Raw genomic sequence first — 17,911 nt, 5'->3', positions numbered from 1 at the left:
ATGCAATGTAAACAATTATGATCATGAAGCAAGAAGCAAATATGACAAGGCACTCAACATGATCATGGCAACAAACATAGGGAAAAGAAATATGCAAAACAATTATGACAATGCCACACACAATAAACACACGGCAACAACTAAAATAAATCGAAGGCAACTGGAGCATCGGACTCGGGGCGTTATAGTGTGCCTGCCATCCATCAATCTCGACCATTAGATCTGGATCTGACGAAGGAGAGGCAACCCACTTTATAACCACCTTATCCAACCAAGCAACCAGAATCACTCGATCCTTCTTGAAAAGGGGAGAACGATGGAAACAAGCCTTGATTTCTTGATGGAACCAGTGGCCGCTGCCGCTGCATGCGCCGCCGGCGCTGGTTGTTCCAGACCCCTCTCTTGACTCCTCTCTGTCGCCACCGCTCACTAGAACCTCCACCGCCACCTCCCCGTTGTCTCATCTCGCCCTACCCCATCTCCTCCTATGCTGACCAGCAAGTACGCCGCCGGCATGGCCCGTCCCTCAAGTCCACGACGCTTCTTCTCTGATAACTCTCTTGCCTTCTTTTCTGATGCAGCAGCCCCGCCGCCCACCACCTACTCCTCCTCCCCGGCATTTCCTCGCCGCCGAAGCCGCCCTTCCCCCAAGTCTGCGACGCCTCTCCTGCATCCTCCTCTGATGCAGAAGCCCCAGCACCTTCGCCTCCTCTCCGCTGTCTCCACCGACGCCGACCTTCGCGTATGCCGGCTATGCGCTACACATCATCGGCGGCGGCTGGGCTCCTTCCACGCCTACGTGCTACAGGTTCTTCCAATTAGAGTACGAGCTACTCCCCGAGGACTGCTTTGTTGTGTGCAATTGGAGCGCCACCCACGAGCTCCACACTCGCGTTCTCCTCCAATTGACTCCATCTGGAAGATGGCTGGTCTGGTGCGATGTTGGCGTGGAGGAGCTATGCTCTGCTATTGCCATCTAATATGTTTCGTCAAGAACCAAGGTATGGGTGTGGACGAACAGTAAAATCTTCTATACATCGCATCAGTTCTTGCTTCATCTCTATTAGAAAATCCTTGTTTGTACAATTTCATATATGTTCTGGTGGTAATAGATGAAACTGTCTACTATAGTATCTGTAAGCAATGACCACTGGTTATAGTTTCTTATCCAAAATCTTCTTGTGGATGAAATTTTGAGTATCGGAGATGTTGGTGTGTACCTCCCTGAACTGGTATTTTCACACAGGCAACTCTATGATACTCTTTGTAGAGATACATCTAAAAGTAACATAAATATTCTTACTCTTTCGGATAAGCAAGGGAAGGCCAGTCCAACCCCATTGCAATTTTTTCAAAGAAATGTTCTACAATTAGGTCTCAATGTGTAGTCCAAGGTATAAATCAAGTACAATTTGGTGGCAGTAAAAATAATAATTTATTTAATATGTTTAGTCATCTAAAATTGCTTCGCATGTAAGGTCCGGAAGTTTGGACTTCCAGAAAAAATAACTTTAGAAATTTGCTTTAGTGTTCATGATATTCTTGTAAGAAAAATCATACATGTGTTTTAATTATTTTTTGGTAGTTCTCATTGTTACTTTCGTTGTTCGAAAAATATGGATGACGCCTACAGTAGGTCTCTATGTCATTGATGCCCCTCCTTTTCTTGGTAGCTCCACATCCAATTTTTCAGGTTAGACACCAATTTTTTTCCTTGATGTCAGTTACTGGCATCTTTTCTTTTGCAGAAAGTTACAATTTTTGTGTGTGTATGCACAAGTACACTCGCCCCTTCTATATACACATGATTTCAAAGCATGTCTTACTATACATTTTTTTTTCTTTGCTTGGTACAAAATGTATTGCAAGCGATGTTCATTGTTTTTTGCTTTGTTTAAATATACTTTAAGCTCAGTTTTTTTTCCTTTGTCTGAATGTAACATAGGCAATTATGTAGGTGGGCAGATGGAGATGTACCGTGCTTCAAAAATTATTCCCTGGCGTGATCTAAGGTATGTAACTAATTAAGTGGAACTAGATGTGTGAGTTATGTCTGAAATGTTCTTCTCTTCTTGGTGGTGTTGTATACAAATTCATTTTTCTTGCGTATATTTACGAAATCATTCGGTTAAACACTTCTACTTCATTCATGTTTGTCTTGGAACTATTAATATAAGTGTGTACTGTTTGGATATATTAATTGCTGCAATTATCTTCACATTTAAGTCCGGTGTGCCTAATATACTGGCATGAAATGGGCAATGTTGGCTTCCTGGATGAACGGTAACTGAATAGCTTGTTTGCTTTGTACAACCTTTCCAAGGAAAGAAGCAATTCTCTGTTGCAGTAGTTTGTTGCAGTGGTTCTAAGGCTGGACATGATAATATGTATTTTAGATCACAGGCTGTGCTAGAAATTTTGGAGGTCTGGTGTGGGGGCAGTTGTCGCATCTTTTACAATTTCACAATTCGGAGTTATCAGTTGTGACGCTCGCACGACTTGCAGTTGACGAAGCCAATGTTGGAAGGATGTTGACGCATGGAACATCATTTGACATACTCCCTCCGTTCCGAATTATTTGTCTTGGATTTGTCTAGATACGGATGTATCTAGACTTATTTTAGTGCTAGATACCTCCGTATCTAGACAAATCTAAGACAAGTAATTCGGAACGGAGGGAGTAGTAGTCTAGCTTAGTGAGCCCCGGTCATTTTTTTGTACTTGTATATAATCTCTTTTGCATGCAAGTTAAGTGTTTTACTTTTTTGTTTTCCTTTTTCATGTGACTTCTCCTAGCCAATTAATGATTGTGGTATGTTTATGAGACTATAATACACTTTTAGCAAACTACTTTTGCAATATTCAATCTTGGTTGATCATGCGAGCTTGCAGTATATCTTCGAGATACTATTATGTGATATGTGATATGATTCTTTTTTCTTCAAAAATTGCTAAGAGGTTTGGAATGTTACAACATAAATTTATTCGATATGACATTTATCATTATGTTTTACCCACGGATGGCAGTTGCATCGTGTAATGCTCACATTCATAGAGAGATGACAGATCCGCGACATGGATGGGTGGTAGATCGGGATATGTGCTAACATGTTGAGCCCATCAAAATAGGGCCTAATAAGGATGTAGTCAGTAGTCGTCGTAAGTTACCACATTCATGTGTGTGGTTTTTCTACTTGTTGGATGCTCTCTGTCCCCCCTTGATATTACGATAGGTTGAGCAATTAGAAAGGTATAAGTAGGGAGAACAAGAAGTTTTTTTGCTTCGATGGTGTGGCCGTCAACAATATAACATCGCTTGATTAATGTGTCTGTAGATCCTTTTAACACACTTCAATTAATGTGCCGGCACATTTTTTGTTCTCCATTACAATGTACATTTCCTGACTATAACTTAAATCCACCAAATCTTGTGTGAGCCCGTAGCATAGCACGGGCGTCTTACTAGTCTTTCTTAAACATTGTGTCTCGGTGCCTCGCTCGGTAGCCCCCTCGATATGTAGACTTATCGCGCGCGCACAACTGTAGTGACGATGACGGTGAACCTAGTGTGCCTTGTTTTTACCGGCCTCATGCGATAATTTTCACCCTGTTTTTTGTTAATTAACAAGGCAACCTTTTCTTTGTTACTACTAGTGAATCTGAAATCATTCGGGCGGACATAAAATATATCACTTCAACCCAATTATCGCAGCAACTATTTTAAAAGAAATTAGCTAGCTGCCCGTGCGTTGCACGGGACATCAAGATGCATTTGTATGAGTAGTTTATCTTGTGAGAAAAAAGGTTGAACGAGGGAAGGCCTTATATGCAAACGTGGAGAGACATGTGGGTATATTTCTGCAAAATTGCCATAGTTTCTTTCCTATCCGTTAGATATAAATTCGACGGCCTATATTGCAGGATGTCACGCACACCATCATCACCAACTCTGTTTTCTACACCCTTCGTCCGAAAATACTTGTCATCAAAATGGATAAAAAGAGGTGTATCTAAAACTAAAATACGTCTAGATACATTTTCTTTTATCCATTTTGATGACAAGTATTTCCGGACGGAGGGGGTATTTGTCTTTTTAGAGATTTCAACAAGTGACTATGACCGGAGTTACCAACATACTCAAAAAAGTAGTCCCTAATTTTGATGTTACCCTCTTTTCTTGGTGGTGCAGTGCCATCTGGATACCTCATAAATAAATCAAGGACAAATCTGACCCCTTCCTGAAAAGACATACGGAGCAAAATGAGTGAATCGACACTCTAAAATATGTCTACATACACATCCGTATATGGTACTCCATTTGAAATCTTAAAAAGACAAATATTTAGGAACGAATGGAGTATATATAAGAGTAGATATGGAGATATATCTCCAGCATGGTCTACAACAAAAATGTGATGGGCTAGTTAGCGCCGAATGCTCGCAACGCGATGACATGAGTTCGAATTCTGCCTCTTAACTTTAGATTTTTATATTATATATTACTCTACTTATTTAATATATACTTCTTTCACTACTGTACTGACAGTGAAACCCACAGAGTACTTAGAATACAAGATTAAAGATTAAGGATGGACTTGTTTCTTTTTAACTTTCTGTACGAAGCTGTAGCCACCCTGCAAGTCACGTGGTACATGCAATTAACTTTTTATAAAGGGACAATCATACATGCAATTAACTCAAATGGATTGGATGTCACTCTATTATTTCCATCATAAAAGAGCATCTCCAACGACAGCCGGCAAATTTCCTCCCGCTTCCTTCCGCGGAGGACGACATCAAAAGCCAGCGGCATACATTTTTACAACTCTAACCAACCAGATAAAATCCGTGCAAACACATACTGATTTCATATAAGCATGAAGGATTTCGTATAAAAAGCCGGATCTTCATATAAACATGATGGATTTCATTACATTTACATGAACTAAGAGGTGCCAATCCGGCTCTCTTGTATAATTAATACCCCCTCTGTCCGAAAATACTTATCCTAGAAATGAATGTATCTAGACTTATTTTAGTTCTAAATGGCCGCCCGCGGATCCGTTTGTCTTCCTCATGTCCGTCAGACACTTGCGGGGTCGACGAAGGTCCTCGGAAGAGACGAAGCAGCAAAGAAACCACCTGAATCTACGGTCGTCGCCTCGGCGGTGGCCTTCATGGGTCCCAAGTGGCGGCGGCCTCCCGGGTTCTACTTCTCCTCGATGATGGCGGCAGACATGGAGAAGCTGGCCACCGACTCGTCGCTCTCCACACACCCGGCTTCTGTCTCTGCCTGCATGGCGCTGCCACAGGCACGGGAGGCGCACCCACAGACACGGGAGGCGCAACCACCGCAGACACTGGTGGCGCGGTACGGCGCGGCAGCGACGGCGCCCGTACCGGCGTGCTCGCCGTTGTCCCGGCGTGGAGCAACTCGCCACTCCTCATCGAGCTGAACCGGAGCGGCAAGTTGCCTAACCACACGCCTGCTTGGAGCGGCAACCGGCTCCGTCGGGCCAAGCGAGGTTGGTGAAGCACCGAGCGGTCTCACCCGTATCCGGAGGCCTCGTTGGGACTCCCATCCGGGTAATATGCTGGAGAACGTCTCATTGGAGCCATCGGAAGAGTGGAGAAAATGGTGAAGGAGGAGATGGGGGAGCGGTGGAGGGGTGCGATTCTTGCCCGTTGTCTGTCTCGCCTCGTGTAAATAGAGGGCGGACGGTAGGAGCTTGGCCGGCGTCTGGCCTTGTTTAAACTGAGAGCGGACGGGAGGAGCTCGGCCAGTGTTGTGTTTAATTTTGGCCCGCTCATGAACGGACGTGTGGCCGGAGTAGGATTCTCGGTTTGCATGCGGGTTTAACGGAGGGGTTTAAGGGAGGCGCCGGGCATACAGCGGACGTCGCAGTACTATTTGGTTTGACAGCAGTAATGAGCCGTCAAATCACAAAGGCCCTCGCCTCTCGTGAAACCAACCGAGCTAGACTACCCCGCCCTCTAGCCTTTTAAAAAATGTATACTTTTGTACAACAGTAGTATCGATGGATTGCGCCATGGAGCAAAACTTGAAATTAAAAAAAAGGTGGTACATATAGAGAGCGCTCGTCGCCAAATTATGCATATAGTATACTATTAAAAAGGCTAGTCACAATAATGGTGTCCAGCACAACCCACCCCTCAAATAAAACTAAGCATCCTGGAATTATTTGACAAAACTAAGCACCCTGAAATTCTTTGACAACTAAACTGCTGGCTATATGATGTTGGCCATATATATTGTATGTATATAATGTGAAGAAACGAGTGGTAGTACTATACCAACTAAAAGATGAAATGTAAGAAATACTAGTATGTACGTACTGAAGAGTTAAAGTAACGAGAAGAAACATAACATAGTTCTACTGGGGGCTCAGCACAACACACCCCTCAAATTAAATTAAGCACACCTGAAATTAAACTTTGCAACTATTCCGGAGACACTGCATTAGAACCACCATGAGCAACGACACTGCCACCTTACTCGGAGTCCTCGTCCACGTCCTCGACTTCGTCCTTGTCCCTCTTCCTCTTGGCTGATACTTCTTTGCTTGAACCGCACACTTGGCTCTTGCTCTTCATCCAACCCTTGTAGATATTGAAACAAAGGTAGCTATCCATTGCAGCGTAGTGGATGTGGTCTATATCTAGTACATTCCGCTGCCATGCATAATGATGAAACGTGTATGGAGGTTTCTCCAGTTTACCGTACGAAGGATGAACCATGGCTCCTGCCAGGGTCAGCATTGAAGGCTGACGAGAGGACACCAGCCGATTCTTCTGGAGGTCGAAGGTGTTGCCTACAATGAGGCCTATCCGACCCAGGACTTCTTTGTCGTTACCAAAGTCTACAGTAACGAATTTGACTAGGTTGCTCTCGAGGAAGTCCTTAAAATCCAGGTATTCAACGTCGGCATGGCATATGTGGTAGACCAAGCATAAGTCATGCACGCGAACCTGGATCACGGCGGGCTTCTTCCTCTCTTCGTCCTTTAGATCCTTCTCTCGTCCCCGGACTGTGGTGTACTCAACATCTAGCCAAGCTACCCACTCATCATCTGAGTCTTCGAACATGCGCCTGAAGCGAGAAAGGCATCCTTTCACCGTCGCGGAAGAACGGGTGTAGATGATGTTGAACTCATCGCCGGTGATGGTTCTAACCTTGTACTCACCACCGATCGTGGAGATTTGGGACGCCATGGATTTGGGAGGAGGGTTAGGATTAGTGGAACTGCCGTAATGTGAATGGACGGGACGACTAGGAGCGAACCGCCATAGTATTGAAGGACGTGCGGGGACGAGTAGGAGCGAACTGCCAGCGTGCGAACGGCAGGGTAGTGGCTTTCCATTCTCCCATGATACGGGCTTCCGAGAGCCCTTGGATCTGAGATCGAATGGTTGCATGGCGTGATTCTAGACCTATGGGTGAATATCCTATCCCCGAGGGTTATTCTGCAATTTTTCAGTAATTTAGCATGCGACCGTTTGATCTCAGATCCAAGGGCTGCCAGCAGCCCGTATCATGGTCGCACCTACCACGACCGTCGCGTCGCTCGCGCGGTCGTGCCCTTGGAGATTTAACACGGTGCATTAGGCTATCTGATGTTGGCATGTCATACATAGTTAATACTTGGTCACTCATATTACAACAAGGTTAGCTATAAGGTTGGCTATAAGTGTATTTATTTATTTTACTCCTCTCTATCTCTTTCTTCGTACTCCCTCCGTCCCATAATATAAGAACGTTTTTGACACTAGGACACAGGGAGTACTAGTATTTATTGCATTTGCCAAGGAGTAACCTCTTCCAATGAAATGGTGTTGCTAAGTTTGCTTCATTTAATTAGCTATAGACTCAAAATTTTCTTTTCACCTAGGTCCAACGTATCTATAATTTTTGATTACTCCATGCTATTTTGTCTACTGTTTTGGACTATATTGGGCTTTATATTCCACTTTTATATTATTATTGGGACTAACCTATTAACCGGAGGCCCAGCCCAGAATTGTTGTTTTTTGCCTATTTCAGTATTTCGAAGAAACAACATATCAAACGGAGTCCAAATGGAATAAAACCTTCGGGAACGTGATTTCCTCACCGAACGTGATCCAGGAAACTTGGACCCTACTCCAAGAAGTGCCAGAGGCGGTCACGAGGGTGGAGCCCCACCCCCTAGGCGCGCCCCTGCCTCGTGGGCTCCCTGTTGCTCCACGGACGTACTCCTTCCTCCTATATATACCTACGTACCCTCGTCAGATCAGATACGGAGCCAAAAACCTAATTCCACCACCGCAACCTTATGTATCCGCGAGATCCCATCTTGGGGCCTGTTCCGGAGCTCCGTCGGAGAGGGCATCTACCACGGAGGGCTTCTACATCAACACCATAGCCTCTTCGATGAAGTGTGAGTAGTTTACTTCAGACCTTCGGGTCCATAGTTATTAGCTAGATGGCTTATTCTCTCTTTTTGGATCTCAATACAATGTTCTCCCCCTCTCTTGTGGAGATCTATTCGATGTAATCTTTTTTTGCGGTGTGTTTGTTGAGACCGATGAATTGTGGGTTTATGATCCAGCTTATCTATGAACAATATTTGATTCTTCTCTGAATTCTTTTATGTATGATTGAGTTATCTTTGCAAGTCTCTTCGAATTATCCGTTTGGTTTGGCCAACTAGATTGGTAGTTCTTGCAATGGGAGAAATGTTTAGCTTTGGGTTCAATCTTGCGGTGTCCTTACCCAGTACAGAAAGGGTTGCAAGGCACGTATTGTATTGTTGCCATCGAGGATAACAAGATGGGGTTCTTATCATATTGCATGAATTTATCCCTCTACATCATGTCATCTTGCTTAAGGCGTTACTCTGTTTTACTTAATACTCTAGATGCATGTTGGATAACGGTCGATGAGTGGAGTAATAGTAGTAGATGCAGAATGGTTTCGATCTACTTGTTTTGGACGTGATGCCTATATACATGATCATACCTAGATAATCTCATAATTATTCTCTTTTCTATCAATTGCTGAACAGTAATTTGTTCACCCACCATAGAATACTTATGCTCTTGAGAGAAGCCACTAGTGAAATCTATGACCCCCGGTTCTATTCTCATCATATCAATCTCCATTACTTTATTTACTTGCTTTTTTTTTACTTTGCCGTTTACTTTTCACTTTGCATCTCTATATCAAAAATACCAAAAATATTATTTATCATCTCTATCAGATCTCACCCTTATAAGTAACCATGAAGGGATTGACAACCCCTAATCGCGTTGGTTGCGAGTAGCTATCGTTTTGTGTAGGTACGAGGGACTCATGTGTGATCTCCTACTGGATTGATACCTTGGTTCTCAAAAACGGAGGGAAATACTTATGCTACTTTACTGCATCATCCTCTCCTCTTCGGGGAAATCCAACGCAGTGCTCAGGAGGTAGCACCTACACATCCACGTGTACGAGCAAATCGTGTACATAGGTATCTACAAGGCCAGTGAGGACGCTACGACGTTGGTCTTCCTCAACCGGCTGGAAGCCTTGGATGCCTTTGCTGAGAAGCACCTCGACCTCGCCACAAAAGCCGCTGCTCCTTAGCCGCCGGTCGGTGGCCCAGCGCACTAAGTTGAGGAGGAGTAGGTCGTACGTTCATGGATCCATCTTTCTTATTGCCTTCTGTAACCACCACTGCGATCACATCATCGTGGCCTTAATTCTTATTGTGATGTTGCATTCTCGTTCCAGTCAATACCGACATGTGCAATCCCTTTGCTTAATTATATGCATCACTGTAACTAGTACTCCATCCGTCAATTTATAAGTTGTGCTTACCTTTTCCATCAACTTTGTGCAACGCGCGGGCATCTTGCTAGAAACACTAGAATATGACTATATAATCCGTATGTGATAGTCCATTTGAAATCTCAAAAAAGACAAATATTTAGGTACAGAGGGAGTAATATATTAGGAGTATATCAAAACAATAGTGATTTGTTTCAACTTTGTGAACAAATACTACTATTCTACTACTTTGGATCCGTCGCAACGCACAGGCACATTGCTAGTAAAAGGAAAAGGCCTGCCGCGTTCGCGTCGCACCCCCACACGCCCGGGAATCAGGAGTACTCCACGGCCCGTTCGACATGACACATAGCTTAGGGAAGGTGTGTTGCCTAGCATTTTCACTTTCATGTGGGACCGCCCTTGAGCAAACCAACACCTCGCCTGCCGCTGGGTTGGAAAACAGAAACGAGGGGAAGATCTAGCTGTAGCACAGAAGCCAAGAAATTTGGTGTCAGATGGGGCTCGTTGATAGAGTAGGAGCATTTCGTACTAGTACTACTCCTACTAGTACCAAGTTTGTACTCCTAACTATATTACTAGTACTACCACTATACAACTAGTAGGTACGTGCACGGCACAACATCGTAGAAACAAAAAACAGGAAGATCTTGTTTTGGGTGATTTATCTTTTTTCCAATCAACGTAGTATGAATAATATGATGTGGGGGCACCCATGAAGCTTATGTGGCTTGGTTGCATGGCTACGAAAGGTTAGAGAAAAATAAATAGATAATGTGTTTAGAGTGCACTCCACTAAATAGATATACTTTGGATCCATTGCAACGGACCGGCACATCTATGTCTATACCCCCTATATAGTGTGTGAAAAAACTTTGTAAGTTGGTCGTTGGATGAAGCCAATCCGACGATACAAAGATGGCAAATCCGAGCACTACTGGCCGTTGGATATCATCCACCAGATTCTGCTACATGTATAATCTAGAAGACTCCATGGTTGAACTTAATTCATGACTAACTTTGCCACAACTAAGCTTAGGCAAAGTTATTAGTTCTTCAAAATGAGAGCCACAAGTTGGCAAGCCTAAGGGAATCTTGCCACATTTTGTGTGTGTATGTCATGTGGGGCCTTAGTGTGGCTTGCCTAAGGTGTGGCTTGAACCAAACACTCACCTAAGTTAATCAAACTTGCCTAACCTTACATTCCACTAGATTTTTGTTGGGGAACGTAGTAATTTCAAAACAAATCCTACGCACATGCAATATCATGGTGATGCATAGCAACGAGAGGGGAGAGTGTGTCCACGTACCCTCGTAGACCGAAAGCAGAAGCGTTAGCACAACGCGGTTGATGTAGTCGTACGTCTTCACGGCCCGACCGATCAAGCACCGAAACTACGACACCTCCGAGTTTTAGCACACCTTCAGCTCGATGACGTCCCTCGAACTCCGATCTAGCCGAGTGTCGAGGGAGAGTTCCGTCAACACAACAGCGTGGTGACGATCTTCATGTTCTACCGCCGCAGGGCTTCGCCTAAGCACCGCTACGATATTATCGAGGTGGACTATGGTGGAGGGGGGCACCGCACACAGCTAAGAGATCCAAGGGATCAATTGTTGTTATACCTAGAGGTGCCCCCTGCCCCCGTATATAAAGGAGCCAGGGGGAGGGGGTCGGCCGGCCAGGAGGGGCGCGCCAGGAGGAGTCCTCCTCCCACCGGGAGTAGGACTCCCCCCCTTCCTTGTTGGAGTAGGAGAGAAGGAAAGAGGGGGAGAGGAGGAAGGAAAAGGGGGCTGCACCCCTTGTCCAATTCGGACCAGAGGGGGGATGCGCGCCTCCTTCCTTTCGGCCTCTCTCCTCTATTCCAGTAGGGGCCAATAAGGCGCAAATACTCCCCGGCGAATTCTCGTAACTCTCCGGTACTCCGAAAAATACCCGAATCACTCGGAACCTTTCCGAAGTCCGAATATAGTCGTCTAATATATCGATCTTTACATCTCGACCATTTCGAGACTCTTCGTCATGTCCCCGATCTCATCCGGGACTCTGAACTCCTTCGGTACATCAAAACTCATAAACTCATAATATAACTATCATCGAAACCTTAAGCGTGCGGACCCTACGGGTTCGAGAACTATGTAGACATGACCGAGACACGTCTCTGGTCAATAACCAATAGCGGAACTTGGATGCCCATATTGGCTCCCACATATTCTATGAAGATCTTTATCGGTCAGACCGCATAACAACATACGTTGTTCCCTTTGTCATCGGTATGTTACTTGCCCGAGATTCGATCGTCGGTATCTCAATACCTAGTTCAATCTCGTTACCAGCAAGTCTCTTTACTCGTTCCATAATACATCATCTCACAACTAACTCATTAGTTGCAATGCTTGCAAGCCTTAAGTGATGTGCATTACCGAGAGGGCCCAGAGATACCTCTCCGACAATCGGAGTGACAAATCCTAATCTCAAAATACGCCAACCCAACATGTACCTTTGGAGACACCTGTAGAGCTCCTTTATAATCACCCAGTTACGTTGTGAAGTTTGGTAGCACACAAAGTGTTCCTCCGGTAAACGGGAGTTACATAATCTCATAGTCATAGGAACATGTATATGTCATGAAGAAAGCAATAGCAATATACTAAATGATCGTGTGCTAAGCTAACGGAATGGGTCATGTCAATCACATCATTCTCCTAATGATGTGATCCCGTTAATCAAATGACAACACATGTCTATGGTTAGGAAACTGTCACGCCCAATATGCGATACTATCCTAAAGAGACTCGAAGGTCCCACCAACACTACTAGGAAAAGGCCTACTAATGGCGCACCGGTTTTGCCTACTAATGGCGCACTACCGGTGCACCATTAGTAGCACGCCATTAGAATTTTTTACTAATGGCGCACCACTGGTGCGCCATTAGTATCTGGTATACTAATGGCGCACCTGGCAGTGCGCCATTAGTATGTAACTCCATGCGCCATTAGTATGCCTCCCGGGGGGCCATATGTAACCATGTGCTTTGTCATACTAATGGCGCACTCTGCCTTGATGCGCCATTAGTATCCTTTGTCATACTAATGGCGCACTCTGCCTTGATGCGCCATTAGTATGAATATATCTTTTTGCTTTTCTGATTTTTGCACAGGTTACAAAATATATTATTGGACAGAATATAGACAGCAGCACACAGCAACATCAGATTCATCGAATACAATAGAAGATTAGTCTCCGAATACAATTCATCATATTAGTCTCCGAATTCAAAAGACCGAACAAAGATAAAACATTACAAGTCTCAAGACCGCGAGTATCGAGTTTGTCTTCACATTACAAGTCGATATCGATCATCTAAACTACCATCACATAAAAGAGAGTTGTGGTCATCACGATGAGCATCATCGCGATCAAACTGGTCCTCATCCGGTTCCTCCAACGCTCCCTCCTCTCTCCCGCTAGATAGCGGGCATATCTAGATTCGGCCTCCGCCCTAGTGGTGTACCCTTTGTAACTGATACCGCTGAAACGGTGAACCTGTCTCCGACACTCCTCCCAGTCGTCGTAGACTCCGGGAACCTTACCCTTGTACATGACATACGATGGCATCTCTATGCACAAGCCAAACAACAGACAATACATAAGCAATATGTAAGTATGCAACAAAAGGATCGAAAGAGAAAAGCAAGACATTAATAGCATGATTCATGATCCTACTAATAAATAGCATCGATTACATCTAAGTTGAATGACTGTCCAAACCAAAGAGACATACGAATTCATTAAAGTTTAATTACAACATGAGCCAATCAATGTTTCAGAACTACACATCACTACTTTCGACTCGACTCATCGGACAGGAGTGTGGATGAAGCCGTCGTCTGTCGTGATGGTCATGAAATCGCGGTCGTTGTCACCCTGCATTTGTAGCGTTCCATCTATCTCATTGTTGGACGGTTGATATCTGAGGTAGAACTGCCCCGAGGTATGAAGGACATCTTGATGGATGATGTCCGTAAACTCCGACTGAATGCAAAAGAATTCTTGTCTGAGGTCCGCGTCCTGGGTTGCCGACAACCTCGCGGCCCAATCTTTGAGACTATCTGGTAGCAGAAGTTGATGATGGTCCCTTACGATCGCCCGCATGTGATGGAGGGCGTAGTAGGCATCCTTCTGACCGCCAGGCGGCTGCTTGACGCAGCAGAAATTCGCATTGTGTGAGAAGGTGTGCTTGTCGTACTTACGAACTACCCTGGTGAAGGTGCCTCCAGATTTGGCGTAGCCGAGGAGAACATCATCAAGAACTTTCTTGACATTTGTGTAGTCTATCTTGGAGTTACGGTTTGGGTCGAAATACGTGGCCATGGAATATTTCGGGCTTAAGAGGATGAGTGTGCAATGTGTGTCACTGCACAGAACACGGAATGTTAGAAAAAAAAAGAACGATCAAAATCTAAGAAATCATATGTTACGGGGCGGTTAAGGGATGACTTACTCGGGAAAGTAAGCCACAAGGAAGTTATCCTTATCTGGGTTTGCCAGAATGACGCCTTCGAGGTGTGAACTCGCAACTTGGCGGTCCCCAGCGCTGTTCAAGTGCTTGGCACGCATGTAGAAGGGGTCGACTATCACGATGTCCGGGGTCTTGTCTCTAATGATCCGCATCTCCATACTCAGCGAAAACAGCCGAACGAAGGTGTATTGCAGCGGATGAAGGTTAAACACAGCAAAGATGTCATCAAACCGCAGGACGATCGTACCCCCGATGTCGCCATCCGCAAAGCCCTTGCCCTCTGGCACCTTGGCCACGAAAACCGGGTATGCCACATCATTCTCTCTCAGACGCCGCTTCTCCAAAGAAAGAACATTGTCGTGCAGACTACGCATAGCACCGGTTGCAGCATTCAACATATTTGGCGGTAGCATCGCCCTACCCGCCACATGCACCCTCCTCGAGATATCCTTAGGTGAAGGTGGCCCGTGCTGAGCACGGATCGAACTCGGTGCTGGCTGGCTCGCACCGGCGCCCTTGTTAGTCTTTCGTTTCCGTCCCTTCTTCTTGATCTCCTGTAATGGGACCGAGTTCTGCTCACAGACCGCTTTCTTGAGCGTGTTGGGGCTGATAATATTTCGCACCTCAGCTATCTGAGGCTCGGTGAAGGCGGGAGCTGGAGGCATCTCCCGAGAACTGAACGCCAGACGACGCCTATTGCAATTGGATTTCTCCGCCATACCAGCTAGATTGCGGTCGTCTTGGTTGGGTTCTTGAGAAAGAGGCCCGCAGAACTCGTCAGCGTACCCATGTTCGGCAAAGTACTTATCGACTTTGGTAAATGTACAGTCGTCGTTGTCGTCGTTGTCCGGATCCTGTGCCATAGGGCTGTCCGGATCCTGTGCCATAGGGCTGTCCGGATCCTGTGCCATAGGGATGTCCGACATAGGGATGTCCGGCAGGTCCGGTAGCGTTGCGGCGTTCTTGCCATGGCTTAGCGCCGGCACAACTGGCGGTCTTGTATGTGGGGTGGTGTCCCCCGCCCCCAAACGAATCTGGCTCTTCGGCCAAAGCAGCGGCCAGTTTACGTAGGCACTGAGGGTCATCTCATCTTCTTCGTCGGCCCCAGCGGGTCGAACCGGAGGTAACAGCTCGTCGCAGCCTGGCAGCACCCGAACCACTTCAACCCTATACACTGTGGGTGGCATCGGATTACCGTGGAACATGCGGTTGCCCGGTTGAACGATTCTACCCTTGGCGACATCGACCAACTCGGCGCCCACGAAGTGCAGAAGAGTGCAAGGAACGTCGGCGGTGCCCTACGAAAACATGTACAGGGCCTCAGGGATGCCCAGTCAAAGGCAAGGAGATGAAGTCATCGGCCGAGAGGCTTAGTTACCGTGATGCCGTCGAGCTCGGCTAATGTCGAGGCACCGCCAACGGCGGGCATGCAACTGACGGAGGGGGAGCTTGCTGGCGAGGTGCCGGCCGGCGTACACCCAGGTGCATTAAGCTCCAATGCCCGTGCCGGCGCCGGAGACACTAATACCGCCTCCGCCGGAGACACCAATGGCGCCGCCGCCGGAGACACCAATGGCGCCGCCTGCGCGTTGTGCGAGTTGCTGGCCGTGAAGCTGGGAACCGGGGGAGGCCCCTGTTGTCCGCCCGCAATCCATGTCGTCAGACCATGAATCAACATAGGCACCATGGCGTTGAGTTTCGTTCACAGTTGTTGTTCCACTTGCTCTTGGACAAGCTCCGGAATTCGCGCCACTTGTGCCTTGAGTGCTTCAACCTCGCGTGCCTGGCTTTCTGAGCTGGCCTTTTTCTCCTTCCGCACACCAGCGATATAGTATGACCCCCATTTTGTGGACAAGCCTTTGCCGGCCACACGACCAGCTGACGTCGGCTTAGTGAGCTTATCCTTGCTTTTCATTATGTTCAACGCCCTATTTAAAGGGCTGTCGAAAGGGGAGCTCTGAGACGACCCGCGCTACTGCTTTCAGTTTCTTGCGAAAGGAACGTGAACCATTTAGAAATATTGGGGATTAGTTAGAGTGCAACCATATGGAGCTAATTACGCGGGGGTGTATTCCTTACCAGAACAAGCTCAAGCGCCCTGGTCTTCGGATCCGTGGTAAGCTCCTTTGTTATCGGGTCCTCCTTGTACCGGGCCCTGACATAGTTCCTGGTCTGCTTGTTACCGTTGTATTTCTTGAAGTGGGGCGGTAGGCCTTGCTTGGCACGCTCCGCGTCCTCCTTGTCCCATATAGGCTCCGCCACTCTGTAATCGCCGGGACCGAGTTTGTGTTCCCCTAAGTTCAACTCCCGCATTTCTTTCCCCCACTGACTTGATTCGGAGGTTGCACTGGTCGAGCACTTGATCTTGAACTCCTTGTACTCATCTTCGCTCATCAAAGGATATTTCGCCTTGATCTTCTCATAACTATCACCTTTATCAATCATTTTCTTCACCGCGCTTCTCCAAGTAGACAGGGCCGTGCTCATATTCGTGAGGGCGACACTATTCACTTTATTCCCTGAGAGGTGTGTGTTTTCAAATTCGGCGGGGAACTTGTATCGTTCGTGCAGCTTCGTGAAGAGGAGGTTGCGCAAATTCCCTCGGTCCTTATGCCTAAGGTTCTCGGTGTTGATTGAGACGGTGCTCCAGAGAATGCACCCGAGCTGAACCGAGTACCCCTTGACTATATGTTTGGGCTCCGTTGGATTCCCGTCGGAGTCCACTTGAGTGAATTCCTCCTTGACGGTGCGGAGCGCATTCGGACATCGGTCCTTCCTTTGCTTCTTCGATTGGCTGCCATCTGTGTGTGTGCCGCCATCATCAGTGGTGGCATCCTCGGCGGCACCATCAGTGGTGTCATCCCCGACGCCACTAGGGGTTGTGTAATCAGGGTCGGTGTCTTCCGCGGTGTCCTCATAGCGGTGAGGTTGTTCCTCCATCTCCTGGGACAGCTCCCAGAATTGCTTGCCGCCCGAACCACCGGCCTCATCATTGTGGGACATGTTTCGCTCTAAATAGGAAAAAAGTTTGGTCAAAAAGTTGGTTATTGTCAAGGAACAAGATCATGGTCTCATCATTTAGGGTTTGTTGACACCAAGGCACCCTAAAAGCCTAAGCTTTCATTATTTAGGGTTTGTCAACGCCGAGGCACCCTAAAAGCCTAAGCGTACATCATTTAGGTTCTCATCGACACCGAGGCATCCGGGGCAGCCAAGTTAAGTTTTCATCATTTAGGGTTTATCGATGCCGAGGCACCCTAGGTTGGGCCTAATCACTTGGCACTAATCACTTGGCTCTGTTGCCACCTATGTTGGGTTTATCATCTAGGGTTTATCGATGCTAAGGAGAATTCTAAGTTGGGCCTAATCACTTGGCTCTATTGCCACCTATGGTTTAATGCAGCAAGAATGGCAGGGCAGTTGATCCTACTTAACTAAGTACTAAGATACCCCGGCCCATGCATTAGTCGCAAGTACCCCATATGTCCTATTTTTAGCAAAGTCATGCTAAAATTCACGGAAAATTTTAGCATGACCTTTGCTGAAAATAGGACA

At 46.4% G+C, this 17,911-nt stretch overlaps 1 protein-coding gene across 4 annotated transcripts; it reads left to right on the top strand.

Annotated features, from left to right (window-relative positions):
- The first annotated feature begins 312 nt into the window (after positions 1 to 312).
- LOC119276591 lies at positions 313 to 2,821 on the top strand. 4 transcript variants are annotated; one of them, XM_037557699.1, is made up of 3 exons: positions 313 to 1,001; positions 1,946 to 2,012; positions 2,397 to 2,821. In XM_037557699.1, exons 1-3 carry the CDS (start codon positions 488 to 490, stop codon positions 2,485 to 2,487), a joined length of 672 nt encoding a protein of 223 aa, XP_037413596.1. In that variant the 5' UTR covers positions 313 to 487; the 3' UTR covers positions 2,488 to 2,821. The 4 variants fall into 4 exon arrangements, with proteins under 4 accessions (XP_037413596.1, XP_037413598.1, XP_037413597.1 ...); XM_037557701.1 differs by having other exon boundaries at positions 315 to 1,001; positions 2,404 to 2,821; XM_037557700.1 differs by having other exon boundaries at positions 319 to 1,001; positions 1,958 to 2,012.
- The last annotated feature ends 15,090 nt before the right edge of the window (positions 2,822 to 17,911 follow it).

This window comes from Triticum dicoccoides, chromosome 3B (genome assembly GCF_002162155.2).
Source record: "Triticum dicoccoides isolate Atlit2015 ecotype Zavitan chromosome 3B, WEW_v2.0, whole genome shotgun sequence".
Lineage (NCBI taxonomy): Eukaryota > Viridiplantae > Streptophyta > Magnoliopsida > Poales > Poaceae > Triticum > Triticum dicoccoides.
Note: the sequence above shows the minus strand (reverse complement) of the source record. Positions and strands in the feature narration are given on the sequence as shown.